The following is a 25634-nucleotide window of genomic DNA, read 5'->3' as shown; positions in this document are numbered from 1 at the left end:
GATCATCAATTCAATGTATTTGCATGTGGATATCACATTTTAGAAACGAAATAATGTGATCATTTCTGTCAAAATAGTTTGATCATATAATACATTTCTAGTGATATATTTAAGTTTGCCTTGCCTGACACCATTGTGGATATTTTTAAAACATAAGCCTAGAACTGTCTACCAGCAGGTTGTTTCATTCAATAAACATTCCCACATGGCGATGATCTTGTGCTGAACAAGTATCCTTTCATCAATTTGTCTTTAAAGCAATTAGCCTACAAGTACTCAGCAACAGAACAAGCTCGCAGATCAGCAGTCACACATTCCCATGACAGTCTTGTATGATAACTAACGCAAACAGGCAAAAGTACAAAAGACTCTGGCGCCATCCAGTGTATTAAAAAAGACTGTCGACATCCAGTGTATAAGAACATGCCAGAGCCATTTTGCCCTCAAATTATTAATTTGTGCGAAGACTGACTGTCAGATAGCCTACAAGATACAATTTTACAAATATACATGACCGTTCGATGGTGACAAAAATATTCTAAAATCTGATTTAAAAGTATGCATTGAGATTAATTTTTAAAATGTAGCCTAGCCTATACGGATCACTTAGCATAAATACAAATAAATGAATAGGCTAAATAAAAACAAACAAACATGCTAAATGTGATTATTTTGAACAAACATGCTAAATATAGCCTAACGTTACGTGTTTGTTCATAATAATCTCGAGCGCCATTGTGTAGTAGAGATGAGAAATCAAACTCATTTGCTAATCGACTCTTTTGAACATTTTCGCAGAACCAGTTCAAAAAACGGATTCATTTCCTACGTGACGTGATTACGCCATCACGCATAGACACTTCTTCTTCTTCTTCTTCTCTGTCGTTTTACGGCGGTTGGCATCCAACATTAATGTTGCATTACCGCCACCTACTATACTGGAGTGTGGACCGGAGATAAAATAAATACATAAACCATCAAACTAAAAATAACTTTTTATTATTTTCCTCTTTTCTTACGCATAGACACTTACAAAAACTGTTTTCTTTTAATGCTATTATTAATGTAATAGATAATAGTTGAATACATTGTGATCTCTATGTGTATGTTGTTATTGTTCTGTTATGCAATAAAAAAAAATAGATTTAACTACACAATATAACGCAAGCACGCTTAGTAAACAAAACTACAGCTACAGCATGGTCCAAAAGGCAGCAGCTCGAGTTCTTACCAGAACCAGGAAGTATGACCATATCAGCCCGGTTCTGTCAACACTGCATTGGCTCCCTATTAAAAATCGTATACATTTAAAAATATCGCTGATTACTTACAAAGCACTAATGGTTTAGCTCCCCAGTACTTGAGCGTGCTATTAGCGCATTATAGTCCTTCACGTCAATTGCGATCTAGTTGATAATACCTAGAAAATCAAAATCGACTGCTGGCGGTATCTCTTTCCTATTTAGCAATTAGCACCAAAACTTTGGAACAGTCTTCCTAACATTGACCGGGAAGTAACGTCAGACACACTCAGTTCAAATCTAGGCTAAAAACGCATCTCTTTGACCATAACACATTAGACTCAACATAATACAATGTCATCATATTTTCCAGAGACACACAATTAGATAAATTAACCTCAAAACTGTTTTGACTGACTAAATCTCACAAATGTTAAATGAGAACATTGAAAAGTCGCGTAAGTTAGGTCAAAAAGAAAAGGTCGCGCCTAAAGTTAATGACCATGGAAAATGTGGGCCCCATGGCCAAACCAGTTAAGAACCTTCTTTTACTGTCTATGTTGAGAACCACTGTCCAACAAAATCGGGTCACGTCAGTTCCTGAACGCGATGAATGACGGGATACGCTTTAGCCTCAAAGACCCCTCCGAAGCGGTGGGTCATGTAACGTTAGTTTGGGTAGACATTCTCTGGTAGTAGTGTGTGTTGTACTCGGTTGTACTCATAGACTGTAAAAAATAGTGGTTGTACGCTTTACCATTTTAGACCTGGGATAATCTTGCACTAACTTCCTGTTGCGTGCACGCGCTGTCAGTGAACAAGACCACACGTGTCGATGTGTGGGTATTTGGACAGGCCCACTGCTGTTATTACGGTTTTATTTTTATTTTCAAGAATATTGTCACTTCCTGCGTCTGAATTCAGTTGCAACAATGATATATCTCTTAAACATAAGCTAAAGATAATTGTTTTGTCTACAAAAGTTTTTGCACGTTTAAATGTTTATTTAAAACCATTTCTACTAAGTGTGTTGATATAATATGAATACAGTCACGGCGTAAAAAAATATATATATTTTAAGTACTTTTTATTTATAACATTTTTTGCATTTTGTTATTGCCTCATTACAAGTCGTTCGAACAGAAACGGTTCTCAGTTCAATCACTCTTACCGATTCAGTCCAATTCATAAATGAATCATTCAACCGCTCAGACGTGGATTCATTGAAAAGATTCGACTCAAAAGAATCGGATTTCGTTATTGTAGTGGGCGCTGTAATCTGTGTACACAGAGCGTGAATTATTCTGAGCAAGCACAAGAAACAGCAGCGGCGCGTGCAAACATCCCGTTAACATTTAGCAACTTTTAAAATCTGATTTTTAATGTCGTGACTTCTTAGTTTTCATCCGTTTTTGCCTTTTTGCTCTCATTTATCTGGATATGGGATAAATATTTAAAAGCTGTCGACATAACGATATAAAATGGGTTTGACGAGCTCCACCCTTTTAAAAATCCCGAACGTCGAGGAGTTGGTGCAAGAAACGGGCTGTGAGTTAACGTTAGTTGTGTTTTATTACTGGCGTTTGGTTGTTGTCGCGCTTGAACGATTAAACAACGATATAAAATAAAAATTGTAACTGCACATTTGTTGCCATTTATACTAACATTCGCATGTGTTCGCTAAGATAAAAGTATCTCAAAGTTTGGGTATAAATTCGGGTGCATGTGCAAAGACTGTTCTTGATTGACAGTGACAGCTGTTTAGCTCACGAGACTTTACTGACAGTTGCAAACCACTGATAAACAAATACACACTGGGTATTGTGTGTATATGTCGAGCAATTTAGAAATAAAAATGCAACAATGAATGTCAGTGAGGTTTGTTTTAGAGGAGAATTGGGTAATGGTCAATTCAATTTGTATACGGTCCATTGGAATTGATGCACTCGTTTGTTATTTGTTGAGTCATGATGCTACAGGGCTTCAGTGAAACATAATTCATAATATGTGATTTCTCTTTTCCAGTCTCGCCTGCCCACATTATTCGTCTGTATGATCGCTTCAAAGTTCTGGATAAAGAAGGACGAGGTCATCTCTGGTGAGCCTGATGTTTAGACCGATGTCTTATCCATGATGACACAACCTCAGTTAAGATTTCACTTGTAACTAAAAAATATTTGCCCGTTCCTCCTGTCTCGTTCTCACATAGTCCTCAGGATTTTGGAGCCATAAAGGAGCTGGCAACGAACCCCATAAGAGACAGAATAATAAGTGCCTTCTTCTCCCCAGGGTGAGCGAATCTTGGCATAAGCTACAAAGTAATATTTTAGAGGATTGCAAATAATTGATGTTAATATCGAAGTCTTGAATGCTGGAATCTAACATTAAGCACTCTTAACTGTCTGACACAAGGCCCGAACTGTCTATTTAAGTATTTTTTTTCATGCTGACCTATTATTGTGGTAGGCTATAATTTATTTCAGATAATGTATTTCACCCTTAAACAACTTATAAAAACAAAACAAACTGTGATTAGTCAATTTGCCTTTTGTTTAGGCTGTTAAATCTAGTTTGTTATCTGAAAATCAGTTCTGAAAGACGGCATGCATGTGTAAATACATTTCTCATAAAGCTCTTTTTCAGTTCTTAAACAGTGATTGTATCTTGTTGATATAAATAATTATGTCATTCTCAGAAAGGAAACAGTGGACTTTAACACGTTTGTGAAGATCCTGGCGCATTTCCGGCCTGTTGACAAGGACCGACCCAAAGACCCCAATTCTCCTGAACCCATTAATAGCAGGAGCAACAAACTCAGATGTATGTTTGCTTTCGCTTTTTCCTGGTAGATTAACCACATCCTCTCAGTAATGGAACAGATGATGTTACTATAGAGATAATGTACTCAGATGGTCAATAATAGAGAGATACATTGGAAGGGTTTATTTTATGAGAATGACCATCTGACAGTGCAATATCCTGCTTATTACACTGCTGTTCACCAAATTAATTAATAAATCGACGTGAAATATTGATTTGAGTTGAAATGATCTTCTCATTCCTTTCAATCCCACCTGGTTCTTCATTCCTGTAGTTGCGTTTCAGTTGTATGACCAGGACAAGGATGGCAAGATTTCCAAAGATGAGCTTTTAAAGGTCAGTGGTTTCTTCATTCTGCTGTCTTCTCACAAACTGAATATGACTGACAGCAGACTGATTGACAGGTTCTCCGGGACATGCTAGGGATGCAGGTGACAGAGGAGCAGCTGGAGAGCATAGCAGACCGCACTATTCAGGAGACAGATCTAGACCGTGATGACGCAATATCTTTTGAGGAGTTTCGTAAGGTATCGGCTAAAATTCTGCATTCACGGCTTTTGAAAGAGCCAATGGAATATGATTGCTAATACTTGTGTTTCGACCTGTTTATTGTTTTGTATCAGTCTTTGGAGAAAGTCAACATTGATCACAAGATGAGCATCCGCTTCTTGCGCTAGACCAGAGCATCATGGGAAAGCTTCTATACCAACCATGCATGCCTCTACATCCATGTCTCAGAAAATGGAAGGAATATCGCAAGACATTGGACAGTATGATGGGATCAGCCTTTATATGTCTTACAGGGCTTTAATGCACTGGTAATGTCTGCACTAAAACTGCACATTGACAAATGATTTACACTACCGTTCAAAAGTTTGGATGAGTAACGTTATGTGTTTTGCTAGGGACTGTAGGTGGCGCCAAGTGCTTATTGTTTATTCATGTCAGTGATACACCACTGTTCAAAAGTTTGGACTTTGAAAGAAATTAATACTTTTATTTAGCAAGGATACCTTAAATTGACCAGAAGTGACAGTAAAGACATTTATAATGTTACAAAAGATTTCTATTTCAAATAAATGCAATTCCTTTTAAATTTCTATTCACCAAAGAATCCTGAAAAATGATTTGAGCAGCAAATCAGCATATTAGAAAGATTTCAGAAGGATCATGTGACAGACACTGAAGACTGGAGAAATTATGCTGATTTCAGCTTTGCCATCACAGTAATAAAGACATTTTAAAATATATTAAAATTGAAAAAGTTACTTTAAATGGTAATATTTCACGCTCTTATTGTTTTTACTGTATTTTTATTATTATTAAATAAATGCAGCCAGCTTGGTGAGCGTAAGAGACTTATTTAAAAAATATTACAAAAACTTAGTGACCACAAACTTTTGAATGGTAGTGTATATTTGCATTCTGAATCTTAAAAAAATGACTGAATTGATTAGTTCATTTTGTTATGTAATTATAACTTGCAGGTTTCCCTGCAGGGGAAAGAGTTCATAATAACCTTCATAATGCCCAGTGTTAAATTGTCAAACATTACCATATGTGGAAAACAGTTTTCGTGTGTGTGTGTGACATATCCCTAGGTAAGATTTCACAAGTTTGAAGGATTATTAGATGCAAATGCTTTAATCTCAGAGTTTTATAGATTCCTGGTGGCATGAGGATTTTATGCATTTTTAAAAGTTCTGTCACTTTATCCTGAATCGTGATAAAAACTGGATTTGTTTTTCTAGTATTGAAATCTCAAAATATGTCTTAATTCTTTCAATGCTACAAGGATACCTCACCTTACTGCACTTATGTATGCTGTGCCAAAACCAGTAAAAAGGGCTTTTTTCATCTCTGTATTAAATGTAACTAACTTTCTAAGAATGATATTAAAGCAATTTGCTTAATATTCAAAGTATTGTTTGATATATTTTTGGACAGACGCTTTTAAAAATTGGTGAGCTTTTCTTGTGGCACATACACAATTTGTTAAGCAGTGAGCATTTTTTGCAACAAAAATTCATTTTGAAATGTGTTCAATTATTATTATTTTTTTGAATATATCTGAACAACACTAACCTTATATAAAAGTCAAGTTAAAAGTTCAGCCGTGTTTTGCTAGGGACTGTAGGTGGCGCCAAGTGCTTATTGTTGATTCATGTCAGTGATACACCACTGTTCAAATGTTTGGATTTTGAAAGATATTAATACTTTTATTCAGCAAGGACACATTCAGTTGATCAAAACTGACAGTAAAAAGAATCCTGAAAAAATGTATCACAATTTTCACAAACAATATTGGTCACACTTTATATTGGGTATCTTTAACTACTATGTACTTGCATTTAAAAAAAAAAAAGTGCATTGTATCAAATGATAAGTTTAAATGTTAGTACATAGTAGTTAAAGACTCCTAATATAAAGTGGGACCAAAATAGCAGCTCAACTGTTTTCAACATCGATAATAATAATGTTTCTTGAACAGTAAATCAGCATATTAGAATGATTTCTGAAGGATCATGTGACACTGAAGACTGGAGAAATGATGCTGAACGGCTTCTAACAGAAAATAGTTTTTTAATTGTAATAATATTTCACAATATTACTGTTTTTACTGTATTTTTTGATCAAATAAAATGCAGTCTTGGTGAGCATAAAGGACCCCTAAAAAATACATAATTACTTCTTTCAAAAACATTACAAAATCTTACAGACCCCAAACGTTTGACCGGTAGTGCTGTAGTGACCAAACACTATACCCAATGATAGAGACCCATTTGTTGGATTTAATACATTCATCTTTCATATATGTGCTTTATTGTTCAAGGTATTTGAAATGAAATGGATTTGTACAGCATCATGCAGCTTTAAAGTTATTATGCTTTACTCTTGGGGAAAGAGGCAAACAGCAACCAGTAACAGGAAAAGCCAGTGCCTGAACAGAATCACAAAGAAAAGGGAGATTTATCTTAATACTGGTATGTACTTCATATGAACCTAAATCAACAAAAATAAGTTTTCATGATTGACCATGAGGTTTTGTACCTGCTACTGTGATGGCCATGGTCAAACGGTACAGAAGGACGTCAGTAGTGCCTCCTTTAATGTGGATAGGCAGACCGTTATCCTCCTGTAAATGTGGATAAAACATTTGACAAAAAATATTTGTATTAATTGAAAAGCCCTTTTAGTTATACAGAAGTAATCTTTGCAGACAGAAAAGTGTTTCTTCTAATCAGATATACTATTAAATATTTTTATAATTATTCATAATGTATTTATTTTACATTAACTTACTACATATTTCTTTTAGTCACTATTTGTGTAGTTATTACATAATGTTTACTAAAGATTAATAAATGTCTTTGCACTATCCTAAGATGCACAAGCTGTTGTATAACTAGGTGAAGATGAAGAGCAGGAGATTCATGTTATTGATGCTGACTTTAGATGAAGAGACAGTATGCTGAAAAACACTTGGTGTATACAGAATAACCTTCAAAATTATACAGGACAGAGCTGCCAACAGTTTGCAGTGGACCTGTTTTTTTCTTGCAGTTTTTATTGGATTCATTTCCATCTCTGTGCAAATGCACACTCCATCTGAACTGGTTAATAGTTTATGCATAGGAGTGTATTTTTGACTAAATTTGCCTTACCAGGAAAACCTTCTGGCTATCCGGCACCTTGTTTTTCATTTGCCGGACTGTTGTGCTAAACGCCCGGGAGGCTAGACGTGGAAGACTCTGAAAGAGTGAAGGAGAAATATACTCAAAGGACCAACATTTGTATCTCAGCACACTCTCATTACACTTTAAGGATGTGAGAAACCGAAGCATATTTCATGATCTTCAGTCAATCTGAGATGGACAGTTTTATGCTTAACATCTTAAAATCCTAGATAATGTACAGTGAAAGAATTTGGTTTAGAAACAAATTTCACTCAAAAATTGCTGAAAAAAAGTAACACATTGAAATAATAAACATGAAATTTTGAAGTAGAAAAACTGAAAAATTATTTTCTTGTAAAATTCATTCCTATAATCTAGTTACACCTTCTCATTTTTTTTTTTACAGTGTATATGGTCCCACTTGATATTAAGTGTCTTTAAAGCTGCAGTCCGCAGTTTTTCCTCTTTGTCGCCATCTCTGTTCAAAATCTGCAATTGCAGTTATTCGCTGAATTATCAACTTTACGTTAGTTGTACTTCGACATGGCACAGCGCGGGTGAACACAATGTTTGAGGAGAGTGTGCTGTACTACGGTGGCCGAGACAGCTCAACGCGCTGCAACTGAAGCAAACACATGCAAATAGAGAAAAACGCGAGCAAATAGAAAAAAACGCATGCAAATAGAAAAAAAACATATGCACATAGAAAAAAACACCTGCAAATAAAAAAAAAACATCTTCATCAGTTTCACAACACACGTGTGCTCCAAATAAGGAAACGCGCTGCAAAAGTTCACAACACAACCAAATACAGAAAACGCGCTGCAAATAACACAGACCACAACGGAAATGTTTCCAGGGGAACCAAATAAGTGACGAACCCGGCTGAGACGTGCTTATTGCTCGTGAGCTTCCCTATGCCATTCTCCCTTCGAAGGGTAGATTGCAGAGCCCTTTTGGAGTGAGCAAGGCTCTAGTGTGCTGTTAGGCAGCCGTGTGGAGCGCACTTGATGAAGGGAGCAACTAAAGACAACGTGGGATGTTCCCATGACAACGCAGCACGGTGTCCATCAGCTGGTCTTACAATGCTGTTAACATAACGGATGCAAATACATTTTTATTTTACAAAAAAAGCTTTTAAAATGTGCGTTATATATCTGTGTCTCAACTTAAAAATTTTGGACCCTACATTACCTAACATTTCTTACGAAACCTTTCTTTCTGAAAATGTAATAACATGAAACAATTTGTACAGTGTAACTGATGTATAGATAAATATCTTTCCTTCATGTTTTTCTTTTCTCATTTGTATTCTGATGACATTGAACATATTGTTAATACATTTTGTACATTGTATACAAGTTGTATGTCATAAAAAATTTAATCTCTGTATGTTTTGCACAAACAAATAAATAAATAAATAAACAAATAAATAAAGTATAATTTTAAGCTGTAAGCACCAGCACGCATAGATTTATGGATATCTATGCCAGAACGTCCCAGCCGGGTTCGTCACTTATTTGGTTCCCCTGGAAACATTTCCGTTGTGTTCTGTGTTATTTGCAGCGCGTTTATGTATTTGGTGGTGTTGTGAGTATTTGGAGCACACGTGTGTTGTGAAACTGATGAAGATGTTTTCTTAATTTGCAGGTGTTTTTTTTATTTGCACGCGTTTTTTTCTATTTGCATGCGTTTTATTTAATTTGCATGTGTTTTTTTTTCTATTTGCACGCGTTGTTTTCTATTTGCATGTGTTTTCTTCTATTTGCATGCGTTTTCTTCAGTTGCAGCGCGTTGAGCTCTCTCGGCCACCGTACTGTGCAGCTGTCAATCACCGAGCCGGTGTTGTGCCCCCGCCAAATTATTGTGTGGATAGAGACGTCATTCAGAATCACAGATTATTCTTTTTGGAAGTATGACCAACATAATAATGTTCACCATAAAATGTCATCTGAACAAGTACGTAACATCCACTTTTGTTCTGGTTCTGACATTGCAGTAATTCGCGCTGATTAAATCTAACAATCGCTTATCATATCATGTAAAACCGTGCAAATTATACTTTGTTCTCAAATTGTTAATGTTAACAACGTCAGCATTGCGTGACTACATGTAATGTCCTTCCGATATGTATCCTTGTTTTCACATGGGTCCGGTTGCAGTCTCTTTTTTTTCTGTAGCCACTCCGAAGTAAGTCTTTTGCATTTTACAGCGGGTGAATCTGTTGTCACTGTGGTGATCGTCGTTTGGGATCGACCTTTCGGATCCGCCATCAAATTGATACGTTTAATTATATCAAGTGCTGTGAGAAAAGGCTATAAATCTCCACCTCCAACATCCTCACACGCATTATAGCTTATACTAGCCGAGACTCCTTCTTTATGTGTACAGATGTGACGTAATGACCTAAAGACATGCTCGAATCTCCCTCGGAAATCCACCAGTACCACTGGAATTAAAAACATTATTACAAGCTTACCGCTTTGAATCGAGCTAAGGCAAGCAGATAGTTTTGAACTCTGGCTGGTTATGCATTTTCTCAAATTATTTTGCATAATTTTTAACCCAAAAAAGCTACAGACTGCAGCTTTATGTACTAACATTTAAATTAATAATTACCACCAAACCTGTCCCACCACACCTGTATCTCCTCAATAGCAGTGTTTTGCCATACAACATGAACACAATAAGTATACATTGTACCTATAACGGTTTTTAATGCAAATACATAGTAGACATTACTTAATAATAGTGAGACCAAAATAATAATAGTAATGTAACCTTTAATTTTCCATTCACGTAATGCAGTTTTTTTTTCTTTCCCCGCCATTGACTGAATTTTCCAGCAATCCATGTTTTCATTGTTATAGGAGGCGTTATTACGCATTTTCTGAAAGAGTACAATCTCCGTTATCGCGGAATTATTAAAAATAAGCGAATAAGAAGCAGAAACAAGTGATTGATTGAAGCATTGCTAACGCACATGTAAACTAGCGTGATCATCAATCATTAATCAGCATATAAATCAAATTGAATATTTTGCTTATCTCTGCACTCATATTTTGCTTCAAATTTGTGAAAAGCATATGCTTGTCTCAGAGAACTAAACCACTTGATATGTTTATGACATATTTCATTTGTTAAAGGGATAGTTCTCCCAAAAAATGAAAATTCTGTCATCATTTACTCAGTTAATCCAAACCTGAATTTCTGTCTTCTGCTGAACACAAAAGAAGATATTTTGAAGAATGTCGGTAACCAGACAGTTGATGGGCCCCATTGACTTTTTTTTAATTTTTTTATAATACTATGACTAATATGAAAGTGGCTACCGTCAACTGTTTGGTTACCCATATTCTTCAAAATCTTCTTTTGTGTTCAGCAGAAGACAGAAACTCGTACAGGGTTGGATCAACTTGACAGTGAATAAATGATGACAGAATTAACATTTTTGAGTGAACTATCCTTTTAAGAACGAAACATGTGAAAGGAAAGTAACATTTTATGGTTCTGAAGGTCAGCTCAGCTCACGTGGAGCAGTTGTGTGTTGTGGTTTTAGCCAATTGCTGCTCACCAGCACCTGGAACAAACCAATCAACGCGTAATACACACTGAGGGAGGGCTGAGAATGTCCCTCCCTTCTGTACTTCTCTGTCCACCAGTGTGTGTGTTTGGCTGCATGTAGGCATGCTAAATGTGGAGAGGCTAATGGTGACACGACCTCCTGACTGTCCATTAAAAAAAACAGTTGTGTCCATTTCAAATGAGGACACGTTTAAAGCAGAAACTGAAGATGATGAGTTTACAAGCAAACCTCTGCCTGCTTTAATGCCATGTAGAGTGTTAACATTTGATTAGCTAAAAAAAAAGATTTTGTTATACTATCAAACAGTTTGAAATAAAAGGACAAACAAATGTTAGTTCATAAAGTGAGCTACAGTATCAGGCAACCGTTAAACGAGTCTTTTCTTTAGAGGTCATTTATGGCTATCAGTCATTCAACAGCCACCAAAAATGCCAGTGTTACAATCTTCACAACAACAAATTACAAAATTTGTTCGTATAAAAAATGAGACTACCACCGAATAATGTTCTCAAACAATGCCTGCCGTACAATGGTCAGAGTATCAATCTGTGGCATAGTTCCTGTTTCACAAGTATTTTCGGAGTAGATTCTTCCTGATCACACATCTACAGCTGTCGGGGTTGTTAACCGTGGAGGAATTAAGAAGAACAGCAGTGTATTTACCAGTAAATGCCTCATGTCCGACGCTGCTCTCTGTTAAGCTTGTTGATTCTTGTCTAGTCGGGGCCTTACAAGGACACACACACATTGCAGAGTTTTTGAACTGGAGCCAAGTACGGTCACTCGGTCAGGTGGGCAAAGACAACCCTGAACAGTCAAGAAACCAGCTGATTCAATACATACAGTACAACACTGAACTGAAATAATATTCATTTTTCATCTTTCATATTTACAAAACACATATTTTGCCACAAACAGAGCCTATCCAAAGGTCACCATCTTAAGAAATCATTTCAAAGCAGCTTTACAGAAAGTACACGAGTCCATAGTACAATTTAGAGTGATCTGTTATCAGAGGCAACTGTCTAAGTTATGCATTTCAGAAATGTACATATTCAAAATCACAGTTAGCTAAAAATGTATTAATTTAAACAATGCCATGCTTAAAATATTTATGGATTTTGGTTGGACTTAACCATTTAGGCTTTTCCACAACTATTTTGCAACTTCACCATATGAATTATTAGAATATAAAATATAATGTAATAAAACAAAACAATTTGCATTTCATTTGTCACAACTATTTTGCAACTTCACTGACCTTAAAATAGAAAATAATGAAATAATAGCCATCAGAAAATAAGCACAACATTTTTTTATATCTTTGTTTCCTATTACATTATCATTATGGTTTGCATCTATCAAAGGAAATTTTAAGTGAAATTTTGCTCTGTAAAATAATAGCATGCATATTTAGTATTATGGCGGAATGTGCACATTTAATAAAAGGATGTTTAATTTAAAGACATAATTTGAGACAGCCAACAATATAAAATTATTGTTTTATCTCAAACACTGTAAAAAAAAAGTTGCTGCCTTAAATTTTCAAGTACAATCAACTTGGATGTTTAATTAATTTCAACTTAAATTACACTGAACTGAGTTTAAAAATGAGTTGAATTTTGTATAACGTTTTATTTATTCACTTTTTTTTGTATTTTGGAAAAATTATTGAATTAAAAAGCAATGTAAAACCATATGTTGTCATAACTTATTGATCATATATTTTTTTTACAGTTTTTTTTTGTTAAAAAAAAAAAAAAGATCAGCCTGTTCACCCTAAAGTGGGTTACAGATAACTTTTTCATATGAGAAACAGACGAGACATATTTACTTTCTCAAATTCTCCCCAGTCTCTTACTCGTAATGCGTCGCAGTATCAGTTCCTTTTCTCAGGCATGCAAACAGAGCATCCTCTAGTTAAGATTGTGGCGTGTATCGCTTCTGCATTATCAGGGAAAGGAAACTGAAGCTGGCACTCTGTCACAGGATTTCAAAACGGCTGGATCAACATGAGCTATGGTAAGCATTTTCTATTATTTACAAGAGCTATATTTAACCTCAGGCTCCAGTTGTTTTGAATTCTATACATAGTTAAACTGTATTGTTTCAGACAAACACATCCTCTGGGCCTGCACCGCTGCTCTGCTCACTGGTTGGGTCCTGGCGTATGATAACGGACATTGCTCTGGGATTGTCACGAGGCAGTAAGACACAATTATTCAAACATTTTCAAATCAATAAATCGCCATATATACGTTTAGGACCTGCAGTCGTTTATCCCTCAGGAAAGCAGAATTTTTAAAGAGTCATGTGGCACAGCAAAGAGAAAAAAAACGTGCACTGCTTTTTCATTTTCAGCGCATGCAACTGGACTTGTATGCAACTCACTCTTCAGTGGCCTGGGAGTTTCTGTATAGTATGTCTTTATATTTTATATATCACAACAGTGCTAGAAAAACTTTACACAACACTCCATTGCAATCCTCCTGAAATAATGTGAAGCTTACTACTCACATTGATATTGAAAACGAACTGCCTGTTGCACATGCTATCACTTCTACTTAACATGGTAATTCATATTTTTCCATCCTCCCACAGGGTCTTAACAACAAAACCATTTGCAAAATACCTGAGACTGTTCGCAACTGGACCATCCATGGTCTATGGTGAGAAATTCAGTGGATGTTCCCACTTTTGCTGATCTAAAATCAAATCAAAAGGAACTCTCTGTATTTTTTATTGTTTCTCTAACATTATTCATTTCTTTATTTAAAAAAGAAATTCTTTATATTTAACTGTGTTTTTCTAATGACTCTTAGGCCTATGCATACAGGTCACTGCTGTGACTGCTGGCCGGTATTTCATTCCCATCTTCAGGTAAACCTGTCTCAATCCTCTGTTTGTTTGTTTGTTTATTATTTTAAAAAGTAAAATATAAAATTTGAACGATCATGTTTATGTTCAGGAAATCGAGCCTGAACTCACTCAGCTCTGGCCATCATTAATCAAAGGAAAACACTTCTTCTTCTTCTGGTAAATATGTCTTATGATCTTTTCGTGTTTTATTATTTGTGCTTTGTTAAATATGGAGTTGTTCTAGACTACTTAAGATACTTTAAAAAGGAGCAAGCAAAGATGCGTAACTGATGTCCATCGCATATGCACATTGATATCTAAAGGTTTTTTTTTTTTTTTATTCTTCTCACTAACATTTAGATATTACAATTATTTCAATCGAATTAAATGCCAACAAAAAAAAATAACTAGCTAGGCTAGCTGATTACCTTAAAGGTCCATAGATATATCCATCAGCAGTGTTGGGGAAAGTTACTTTGAAAAATAATGCGTTACAATATTGCGTTACTCCCTAAAAAGTTACTAATTGCATTAGTTAGTTACTTTTTATGGAAAGTAATGTTACGTTACTTTTTCTAATCTGGGGTGGGCTTGCTTGTTTGTTCTTTAAAGTTTAAACTAAAAACAAAAGTTCTATTTTTAGCAAATGTAAAGGCCCTTTCACACCAAAAGTGAAATGAATAAGCCTCAGGTGGAAGGAAATGCAATTTCCCGCCTGTACAGTAGAGGGCGCAGCTCAAACTAAACTTCCAGCTGTGCTGTTATTCTGGATTGCAGAAGAATAGTGCTGAATTCAATTCGGAACCACATACTAGCATACTACTCTTACTATTTCTACCATAGAAAGATATGGTAAAAGTAGTGAGAGTTGTACACTATGCGGTTCAGAGTTCAGCATAGGATAAAAAAGAAGAAAGTTTAACACTCTTACTCTTCAGCAATAAAAACAAAAAACAAAATGAAATGCAAATGTGATGTTTAACTAAAGTAATTTAGCTTATTAGTATGGTTGAATTGGATCATCAAAGGTCAGGAGCAATTATAGCAGGTTGGCGTAATATTCTGAGTTTGCACTTCACTGTTTTTATTCATTTTGTGGAATACTGAACTGCACTTTTTGTGCAGGTGAGATGATTAAATGCTCACATTTAGTCTAGAACTACAATAACCATCATGTTGCAGGGCACACCGCTGCAAGTCAATTTATGTCAATAAATGGAAAAACAAAGTAACTTGCATTACTTATTTGAAAAAGTAACATATTTTGCTGTAAATTTAAAAGTTATGGGTTACTTTACTAGTTACTTGGAAAAAGTAATCTGATGACATAACGCGCATTACTTGTAATGTACCACCAACACTGGCTGTCAGTTTGCACTGCCATTAACACTTTCTCCGACAAGCAGTTGCGATGACTCGTTTTCCTATTTGTTCATGTGAAGTTCTGCATAAAGCCTGCAATACAGTACTGCTTGAATTGTATTAGTATATTATATTATATTCATCGACACTTTTCCATAGTGAAGGTGCTGTCACATTTACTGTAGCTTGGCAAAATTTCACAGGCGAAATCCAGTTATTGCAATAGGGGTTTTGCATGAGATTTTGCACAGATTTCGTGGTCATGCAAATTCGGCACACTGGCCAACAGAAAACTGCTTGGTTTAAAAATGACTTCTGTTTGTGCTGTGAAATTTTGCTTCCTAAACGCAATAAATGTGAGCGCACTTTTAAAATTACCATGAAATCAATTGACAATTCTTATTTTTTATGGAATATTGCAGTAATCTTTAATCAAAATAACTTCCCCCTCCATCTTGAAGCAACACCTCTTCTTTTCTCTGATGACATGTTTACTGGCGTGAGGGCGGGACAACCTGTCACTCACATGAGATCCACCAATAGCAAACCACAACCATCTAATCAATTCCCCTATGGACAAAATTAAGCCCCGTCCTACACTCTTTTTCTAGTTCGATAAGCCGTTTCATGCCTATGGGCTATCACAATAGGAAAGAAAAGACTCAACTTTTTTTCATGCTGACTTTAAAGTTATATATATTTAAGTTTACAAGGGTATAGGAATTTAAAAAAAATCCTTTATCCTTTATAATGAACAGAGCATTTAAAACGTTGTGTCTGATAGCAGCTCAGCTGTATTGAGAAGTGATAGTGACTGATTTATTTGGCAGGAGGGAGGAATGGATTAAACACGGGACGTGTGCAGGCTGCGAGGAGACCATGGGTGCACCGCTTCTTTATTTCCAAGCCGCAGTCAAGCTTCGGAAACTCTTTGACATCGATAGGTGGGTGTTATCAGCACATAGCATGATATCTTATCATGAGCTCATCTATTTCCCCCTTCTATTTTTTTTTTTGGTAGTGTCTTGGAAAGCTCTGGAATCAAAACCTCATGTGATGTGTCATATAAGGTATGTTTTTGGAATCGCCATGAATCATTATGTATCGCATTTAATACATTTATGAAACAACACTTCATTAATCTTTCCATTATGTGATCTGCAGCATGACGACATCCGTGGCGCCCTGACCCCGCTGTTTGGAAACAACTATGATTTGCAATGTGTGACAGACAGCGAGGTGAGATGGAATGTTAAATTAAATTAATATTAGTCAGTAAACAAATACATCGAGTTGGGTTAAAAGTCGACATTGGAAAAGTCATAAACATTTTGGGAAAACTTTTAAAAGTTGGAAAAGACATAAAAGTTGCGATGGTGTTTTTCATACCTATTTTGATGTATACGCTAGTATAACAGCTTATCGAACAAGAAAAAAATGAAGGGCGGGACTTGATTTTGTTCATTGGGAATTGATTGGATGGTTGTGGTTTGTTATTGCTGTGATCTCATTTGAGTGACAGATTGCATCATTAAACACATCATCAGAGAAGAGGTGTTGCTACAAGAGGGAGGGGAAGTTATTTTGATTAAATATTAGAGACACATTAATTAAAAAAAAAAATATGTGCAGATAAATCATTTATAATAAGTACTGCAATATTCCATAAATAAGAATTGTACATTTTAAATTTTGATAGAATTTAGAATTGTATCAAATATGCAACGAATTACATAATAATGGACATATACTGAGATGAATTGTAAAATATGTATTAATAATCAGCCAAAATCATATGAATGAATAAAAAAAAAAAATTACAATCAGTACTAATCCCAAAAGCATAACAGTCCTTTCCGTATTTTTAGGGTCGTGAAGCATGGATCCAGCTGAAGATCCATCTCTTCAGGAACCAAACCCTTGGATGCCCCAAACAAGAACAAGAGGAAGTGTTCAATACATTAGCGTGGTTTAACAGCCCAGGACATCCCTGTCCAAAGAACACCACCATTTTTTATGTTCCAATTAACTATGAGAATCCTCATGAGCCCTGTAACTAAGAGAAGCTGTAGCTATAGACTTGTTATAGACTGCCCTCTTTCAGTTCTCAGACCTGATTCAGTTAAAGAAAAATGCTACAGTACATAATTCCTAAAGTATTCAAACTTGGGGTCTTTTTCCCAATCTCAATAAATATGCAAATTACAAGGGTTAAAGTGTTTTGAAAGACCTTTAATGTACTCAGAATATACACCAATTGTCAATGACATTAAAGGTTCAGAATGTAATGGAATATGATGTTGAATAAAGTTTGGTGGTGGAAGGACACAGTGGTTGAACTCCTGGTTTAACTGCTGGAGCTCAAATCACTCGTAAGTGAAACCAAAATTTGAATTCCTTTTTATGGTTGATGTTCCAAATATTGGCAGGCAGTAAAATGGTTTAAAATGAACAGCCAAAAGCTATTAAATATTTCATGCGAACACTCAGGATGGATGGATTTAGGAACTCACAGTTCACATTTTATTTGACATGGAATCAATTTGCCAAATGGAATCAATTTGCCAAAAAGTACGTTTCTACACCACAGATGAAACAGAAAACAGACTATCCACTAAAATCTTCGACCAATAAAAAAAAAAGAAAAAAAAAAAGCTCACTGAAACGGACTAATCTGCAGCATCTGCATTCAAAAAGCATTCAATATTTAAATGTGTGGGTTTCTTCACACTTCCAATTTGCCAAGGAAGCGGAGATTGAGAATCTTCAGTTGCTCATCCAGTTCCATTCTAACAATGCCGTCTTCACCATCAATACTGAGCAGGACTCCTGTGGCCTCCCTGTCCTCTCCCAGAATCACTTTCACCTGAAGAGCACACATGTATTCATTTCAGAGAAACTTTTTTTCAAATGGTAAAACAAACGATTATGACACACACACAATCACAAGGTTCTTAAGTTGAGCGAGTCTGTTTCCAGTGAATTTAGCATGCGTGTTTCAGCGGGAGGAGCGACATGCTTAAATCTAAGTGATATTCTGTGTGGCTCTGCTTCATTTGCTAAACTCCTCACTGCCCCCCCTCCCCCTCCCATCTATCTGACAATATAGCTGCATCGATGAGGAAAAAAGATAATGGAGACAAGCAAAAATTGGGCTGGTTGAGTCTCTTCACGTCAGTCTCTGTGGCATGGATTTAATTCATGAGTGATTTCAGATTGCATAAAAGGTGAATATATGCTTCATTGGTTCTTGCAGCTATTACTTTCATGGTTATGGTCTTGCAGTTTAAAAAAAAAAGTATAAATAAAATGTAAAATGCATAAAAGAACAGTGAAAATATATAAAAATGCATGTTGCATAATGTTTAACATTGTTTTTGTTTACATCACATTTACATTTAGTCATTTTAGCAGACGCTTTTATTAGGGCTGGGTATTGACACAAATTTCACAATTCCAATTGATTCAATATTGATTATTTTGGATATCAGGTACAATATATGGCAAATTTTCTCAAGGAAAACAAATCTCTTAACTAATGCTGTAAACTATGGGAGACAGTTGTAGCCTACTAGACTTCATTAGCCTACTATATTATTGAAGGTAAAACTTAACTAATTTGTATACAAACACTTAAATTACACATTTATTTTTATAATAATAAACTTATATGAAATATAAACATTTAAATGGTGGCTGTCATAAAAACTTGCCAGATTTATTCAAACATGCATTAAACATTGAAAAACATTAAAAAAATATAATGAATATGTAATGGTGCATATATTTAGCAAAATGCTCCTCTCTAGAGTTAATTTTTCTAGCTGACTAACGAGTTTATGGTCACTGGATATGGTTTTTCGGAGGTAAATGTGACGTTACATGACGCCCCAACTAACAAGTCAGCGGCTTGACACGGTCGGACCTCCGGCGGCACACCTTCGGCAAGCCGAAGATATGGTTATCTGGTTCAACCCGTATCCAATAGCTGTTGATTATGAATTAATAAGTATTGCATACATATTCCCCAAACCTGGGCTAGGTTCTTTACAGATCCATCTACCGAAAATATATGCAAAATCGCGCATATTTAATGAGATAATGCCTAATTTGCATAATTAAACATAGAATTTTCAAAAACTTGTAATAAATTTTTTATATACTTGTGTAAGTAATAGGGGTGTCACGATTCTCCAAATCCTCGATTCGATAAAATTTTCCATTCTAAGGTCACGGTTCAGTTCCGATTCGATTCTCGGGGGTCAGTGACTGGTTGACTTACCGAAACCGGCCAATCAGGATTCTCTCTGTCTTTACATGTGCTGCATGAGGCACACACGCAAGGTCTCTCGCTCTCTCCCTCTCTGCCGTGCGCACGCTATACGGTTTGAAGCACAGTTTTTTCTGTCTCGCATGCACGCTCTTGCTCGCTCACTCTAGATTCCGGGAGATTTTAACTAATTTGCTGGCATCAGGGAGCCGCTATCAATATGCGGGAGACCGGGAGACTTGGGATGTTTGCAAACTGTGGCTTTTTTGAAGCGCAAACGTTGTCAACATAACTCACTGGAAATCCAAAAAACTGCCACACCTGCGACTTCAATGAAAGAGGAGGGGTTCAAGTTTTGTCGATGGGTCTCCTGCATCTGCAGTTGCCATGCTATATTTTGAATGGCTGTAGCTAAGTTAGAGGAGGTTGACCATAGACTCGCAGCACTTCAACACGCGTGTTTTTTCCTGCTTGGCACGCTGACTGGACGAGGCATGCATGGAAGCATTGACGATTCCATTTTTTAATGCGAAGTTCGAGATTGTGACTTAATTTCGGTCGATTTCGATTTAAAGTAAAGTAAAGTAATCAACTGAGGAAGTTTCATGGTGATATCTATTATTTTACATTTTTTACCCTATTCACCTGTAGTGTCTCGCCTTAAGGGAAAAGGAAAAAGAACCTTTTTTTTTTTTATGAGGTTAAGTGCTCACGGAAGAGATTTTGTTCATTTGTAAGCAGTACAAAGTATATACTGGATCATAATTATCTTGCTATGATATGTAGTAGATTGGGAAATGGTTCCATAAGTTCAGCAGTACCTTGTTGTTTTTGGTTGGTGTAACAGGTTCCAGGTGTTCACTTGAAATACTAACAACCTTGTCTGTGTCTTGCAGGAAAACCGAGCACATCCCCCCCTTTGTGAAAGAAGAAGAAAAAAAACACTTCCATGAATTAAACACTTTTTTCCCACGAACAAAACATGATATTTTAAATCGTGATCTCTCAACAAACAATCATGTTATGAATGATAAAATTTAATGTGGAATATCATATCACAACATGGACACACCTAATCCATTGTCAAAATCAGCTCCAGGCATCCACAACACACATGCTTCTGCTTGTAGAATCTTTCTGACAGTCTCAGCACATACTTTTCAAAAAAAACTTCACTCACAGTCACGCTTCGGATGATGCCGGTCTGATTCATGACGCCTCCGTCCAGGAATGTGTCTTTCACACGCACCATGATATCTGTGGTGACCCAGTCATTGGAGGCCTGGTCGATGTTAGATCCAGGGGTGTGAGGGTTGTAGCCTCCCGGAGATGGAGCTCCAGGAGTCATGGGACTGTACCCTACCGGACTGGGACTCGGACTGGCCTGAGGAGCACAATTTAATACTGATTTATTCAAATAAAGAGTCCTTATTGCTCCAAGCTAGTGATGCACTGAAATTGCGTCAACTGAAAATTTTCGGCTGAAACGACAAAAAATTGTTTCCAGTCTCAGCCGTTTTGGAACGCCCGAAATCATTGACCAAAATAGCAACGTTTAATTCACTTTTCTCCGGTTTTGACTGTGCCAGTGTCTATTTTGTGCACACAAGATGGATAAGCTATAACAGGTAAACAAACTACAGGGCTGGTTTGACAAGATTTAGTCAGTGCTGTTTTCAGTTTAAAAATGAACCCATCCAAGAATCGCAAAAAGCTTTGTGCTTTGCAAACATAACACTCTTTACAACTTTATTACAAAAAAACAACAACAAAAAACAGTATTGTACTTTTTAAATATAAATAAATATATGAATTATACCTTGATCATTCATGTTAGTTCAGTGCATTAAATAAGTGTAAACAGATACAACTTTAACATTTAAAAATGCATTAGTAAATGTTTATGGCTTCGGGAGGGGCGGATGTGCACGTGCATGTCATTAAAAATAAAAATTTGCTCTCATATCATTAGCTTTAAATATGCAACTTTGTTGGCTAACGAATACATAAAAGTGACCAGCTGGATATAAACTATGGCAAATAGATGGTAACAATCGTCACATTAAACATTTGAGTAGGACTTGCATGTATTTTGAGGACGTTTGAGGTACTACTAACGTTAGTGTCCTCTCAGCCTCGACAGCAAACATACTGCCGTTCTAATGCAACATCTAGTCAACAAATGTATTACTTTATAATATGAAAACAGGTACGGTAGTGTACTGTATCTATACACGTTTTGTTGTCTATGTTTTAAATCCACATCTGATGTATCCACTCCGTGCAGGCGCCAGTGATAGTTTTTATTTTGCTTCTAGAGTCCACTCTGATACTGTAAATTTAAATGACAGCAATTTAAATGTTTGTATACAACATTTATACAAATAAATTGAACTGATTATTAAATAAACATTTTTAGTTTTTGGCTAAAATAAAACTTAAATTCGGTTTCAGTGTTACTGTAAAAAAAAAAAAAAAAAAAAAAAAAAAAAAAAAACAGGGCTCCAGACTATCTTTTCCAACTGAGACTAACTTTCTCAGTTGGTCACACCAGCACATGATTTGGTCACAATCCTTCTTTTTTTTTTTTTTTTTTACAACTTAGAATTAAATCAGTGCATGCCATGTCTTACTCTGCATACCCTAATTTTGCACTGATGTAAAAAAACTGACAGTGACATGAGACCTCGTGCCATCAAATGACACCATTAAAAAAAAAAATCCTGTGTACATGACTGATTAATAATAGGGACTTTAAGCAGCAGTTGCTGATACAACAGCGTACTGTTGCGCATGTGCTAATTTCAGCCGTTTCACAACTACATCGTCACTGAAGCTGCAGACGCACGCAAGTATTCCCACTGGAAGCATTTGTACAGCGTCACAGCAGCAGCTCCAAAGCTGATATACAAGTGAGCATTTTTACTATATTTGTTTTTATAAACATGATAGTCTTGAAAGTTTAACACAGAGAGGTGTAACATTCGCATGTAAATGGTTAACAACAAACACAACCAAGATAACTGCTCCGATCATGTCGTTTCCGTCATACTTCAATATGCTTACAAGACAGAAAACTGCGAAAAAAGAAAAGAAAAAAAAAGCACACTCGGGTTTGATTTGGGTAGTGCTAGAGCCTATATAGGCTACCTGTCTGTGTATTACATAACTAAAAGAAAGTTTATATTTTCTGGCTAGTTTACTTCCGTTTTTATAATACACTATACTTTCACCCAAACTGAATTAAAAACAAGTTTAAATGGGTAAATCTTCTATCAATTTTTTTAATTATCAATAATAACTCTTAAATTAGACATGCTTATTTTGAGAATTTTTTTGTGGGACATCATTGTAGCTAGAGCCAGACCGATATATCGGCGGGCCGATATTATCGGCCGATATTAGGCATTTTCCTAACTATCGGTATCGGCATTTATAATGGCCGATAAATTAATATTTTAAAAAATGCGGGTGCGGTGATTCATGTAAGGGTGGCGCTGCCAATAAAGCACCTAAAAGCTGTCACAAAGAACTGGCAAAAGTAATGATTATGAATGAATACAACAAATATAGCAAGGAGACATTTTAATTGTTTATTAATAAACAAGTGTTTTCAGTCAGTATCAGCCAAAGATGAAGTTGACGATGCTGACTCGCGATCTTCAGTGAACAGTGAAACCAGAGAGAAATGCACATTTCATACGATTACATGAGTCTGTCTGTCTTTCGTTTTGAATTGTTCTGTTTAAAAGTAGACATTTCAATATAGATATATTTCAATTCTCAGGTCTATACGCTGAGTTTCGGTTCATGAGACGAGCTCCAGTTCACCCGCCGGCGCCTCCGTGTCGAGATTATCTATCGTCTGCTATATTTACTTCTTAAATCCAGGCAATTGGTTGATGAAACATTGATTAAAATTAAGATACAATTAATACAAAACGAAATTCACTTTGAAACAAAAGGTTTTGTGCTTTCTGTTTGATGTCTATGTGAAAGTTTCAAAGCATATTTTAGTGCCGCTTTCAGAGCGCTTACGTCCGTAGTGCTGAACTGTCGCGTCTGTAGGCTAACATAGTTTTTTCCTCATAAATGCGAACACGAAAAATAAAATAAAATGAATATTTAATGTAGCCAACTTGTGATTTGCGCAGTGTAATTCACAGAATTGATTTCTCTGTATACCAGCCTCTGTCACGTATTGTGTGAGCTTGTGACTATTGCAAGCGCGCAGCTGAGAAGTGCTGATTATATTGTCTGCTATATTTACTTCTTATTTATTAATAAATCCAGGCAATTGGTTGATGAAACATTGATTAAAATGCGTGGCGCGAGCGACAAATCTCCGACAGTAAACTGATTCTGCTTTGTCTCGGGTAAACAGCTGTTGTGACGTGAGCAATAACGGCCGCGTCCGGTGTAGAGACAGTGTTAAAGCTCATTCTGCCTATAACGCTACGTTACAACATCAAGCAATATTCCAATAATTTATATAACTATAACACTTTATATAGGGCCATTTTGCATTAAGAGTAGCCTAGTTTCACGTTTAGTACATTTTGCTTACTAATTATTTAAAATAGTATAAAAGTAATGTACATATGTAATTAAAAACGTTTTCATTATGATATTATTAATTTTACTTTAGTAAAAAGATCTGAGTTCTTCCTCCACTGGTAGAGAGGAATTAAGACTAAAAATATAAGATAATAAGGTTTTGCAAAACGTGTTTATAAAATATATTTATTCTGTTTATACTGTGTAAAGTACCCATCAAAAGTTTGTCCACACCAATAGGAAAGTGTCCAAACTTTTGACTGGTATACTGTACTGTAATACACCTAAATAATATTGCTACTGTATTATAATATACACATAAATAATATCGGCCGATATATCGGTATCGGGCTTTTTTTACTCCCTAATATCGGCATCGGCCCCCAAAAATCCATATCGGTCGGGCTCTAATTGTAGCGTACAGTAGGGGTGCATGATATTGACAAAAAGGTGATATTGCGATATCGATAATGAATATTGCGATATCGATATTAATTTCGATATTTTTAAACGTATGTAAAACTACAAAAGTTATGTGAAAACGCATCAAAAAAAAGTTCTGACAACATAAGGTTTATTTCAACTGACAGTCATATTGGACTGGTACAACATGAATAAATAAATAATAACCATGTCTACAGAACAGGACATGTTTTACTGGTTGTATGTACACTACAGTGTAAAAAACAATAAATAAAGAGCAAGTCTACAGAACACACCTGGCCACTTTATGCGTTTTCTGTGATCAGATAGCTATCTGATCGTGAAAAGACCAGGTGTAAATGCCCTCCGAAACACGTTCGAGACGGGTTTGAATCCGATCGCTGAAACCACTTCAGGAGGAGGTCTGGGCCGCATTCCAGACGAAACTGAACAAGCGTAAATGCATCTCGTTGTTGAAACCACATATGTAAATTTTACTCCTCCCAAAAACGCTAAAAATGAGAACGTGTTACAGGCTACATGTCATGTTATGGGCAGATATGACGACGCGCGCAACTGCAACACGCATCACCGCAGATGAGCAGCTGAGCATCTCTTCATCAAGCCAACGCGCAAACTATCGCAAATCAAAGTGAAAGTAAGTCGCAGACGCTTTACACTCAATTATCTTCATTAAAAGTAAATAAACGAAATTATCTTAACAGGGCTGTTGCCGTTCTCTCTTACTGCGTTATTTGATTTTCAGATTTTGACATTTTAGCTGATGACCGTAAAATGCAGATAATAACTGTTGCTTTCGGTGACGTGCACTCCATTAA

The 25634-nt window shown here is 36.0% G+C and overlaps 5 protein-coding genes across 5 annotated transcripts in view; 3 read left to right on the top strand and 2 right to left on the bottom strand.

Moving 5' to 3' along the window:
• The window catches only part of tpst1 (tyrosylprotein sulfotransferase 1), a 361312-nt gene that overhangs the window by 217153 nt on the left and 118525 nt on the right, over nucleotides 1–25634 (top strand). The gene's annotated exons all lie outside the window — the stretch shown is intronic.
• On the top strand, nucleotides 2544–4888 carry chp2 (calcineurin-like EF-hand protein 2). Its single transcript, XM_056263319.1, has 7 exons — nucleotides 2544–2789; nucleotides 3267–3339; nucleotides 3451–3531; nucleotides 3937–4061; nucleotides 4336–4397; nucleotides 4466–4588; nucleotides 4685–4888. Exons 1-7 carry the CDS (start codon nucleotides 2723–2725, stop codon nucleotides 4736–4738), a joined length of 585 nt encoding a protein of 194 aa, XP_056119294.1. The 5' UTR covers nucleotides 2544–2722; the 3' UTR covers nucleotides 4739–4888.
• Nucleotides 6862–12124, bottom strand: LOC130096703 (cytochrome c oxidase subunit 7A2, mitochondrial). Its single transcript, XM_056263325.1, has 4 exons — nucleotides 11988–12124; nucleotides 7727–7813; nucleotides 7113–7197; nucleotides 6862–7002 (listed from the first exon to the last, which is right to left on the bottom strand). The coding sequence occupies exons 1-4, from the start codon at nucleotides 12000–12002 to the stop codon at nucleotides 6944–6946; spliced, it is 246 nt and encodes an 81-aa protein (XP_056119300.1). The 5' UTR covers nucleotides 12003–12124; the 3' UTR covers nucleotides 6862–6943.
• rnaset2l (ribonuclease T2, like) lies at nucleotides 13206–18199 on the top strand. Its single transcript, XM_056263317.1, has 10 exons — nucleotides 13206–13346; nucleotides 13438–13531; nucleotides 13686–13743; nucleotides 13926–13993; nucleotides 14147–14204; nucleotides 14293–14360; nucleotides 16376–16489; nucleotides 16567–16615; nucleotides 16710–16784; nucleotides 17414–18199. Exons 1-10 carry the CDS (start codon nucleotides 13337–13339, stop codon nucleotides 17603–17605), a joined length of 786 nt encoding a protein of 261 aa, XP_056119292.1. The 5' UTR covers nucleotides 13206–13336; the 3' UTR covers nucleotides 17606–18199.
• Nucleotides 17757–25634, bottom strand: part of supt5h (SPT5 homolog, DSIF elongation factor subunit) — a 28188-nt gene continuing 20310 nt past the window's right edge. The window contains exons 29-31 of the mRNA XM_056263328.1: nucleotides 20996–21199; nucleotides 20637–20732; nucleotides 17757–18411 (exon numbers count right to left, since the gene is read on the bottom strand). Of these exons, the coding sequence (XP_056119303.1) occupies nucleotides 18271–18411; nucleotides 20637–20732; nucleotides 20996–21199 (441 nt within the window). The 3' untranslated portion in view covers nucleotides 17757–18270. The remainder of the gene's footprint in view (nucleotides 18412–20636; nucleotides 20733–20995; nucleotides 21200–25634) is intronic.

Source organism: Rhinichthys klamathensis, unplaced genomic scaffold (genome assembly GCF_029890125.1).
Source record: "Rhinichthys klamathensis goyatoka isolate OS25496 unplaced genomic scaffold, OSU_Roscu_1.1 h1tg000206l_1, whole genome shotgun sequence".
Classification (NCBI taxonomy): Eukaryota; Metazoa; Chordata; class Actinopteri; order Cypriniformes; family Leuciscidae; genus Rhinichthys; species Rhinichthys klamathensis.
Note: the sequence above shows the minus strand (reverse complement) of the source record. Positions and strands in the feature narration are given on the sequence as shown.

Coding starts and splice junctions, on each gene's coding strand:
- LOC130096703 (XM_056263325.1), bottom strand. Junction 7,198..7,726: donor ATAGCCAGAAGGTTTTCCTG/GTAAGGCAAATT, acceptor CCACATTTACAG/GAGGATAACGGTCTGCCTAT. Junction 7,003..7,112: donor CATGGCCATCACAGTAGCAG/GTACAAAACCTC, acceptor GATTCTGTTCAG/GCACTGGCTTTTCCTGTTAC.
- chp2 (XM_056263319.1), top strand. CDS start 2,723: ATGGGTTTGACGAGCTCCACCCTTTTAAAAATCCCGAACGTCGAGGAG. Junction 2,790..3,266: donor GTTGGTGCAAGAAACGGGCT/GTGAGTTAACGT, acceptor TCTCTTTTCCAG/TCTCGCCTGCCCACATTATT. Junction 4,062..4,335: donor CAGGAGCAACAAACTCAGAT/GTATGTTTGCTT, acceptor TCATTCCTGTAG/TTGCGTTTCAGTTGTATGAC.
- rnaset2l (XM_056263317.1), top strand. Junction 14,361..16,375: donor AAACACTTCTTCTTCTTCTG/GTAAATATGTCT, acceptor TTTATTTGGCAG/GAGGGAGGAATGGATTAAAC. Junction 16,616..16,709: donor CATGTGATGTGTCATATAAG/GTATGTTTTTGG, acceptor TGTGATCTGCAG/CATGACGACATCCGTGGCGC.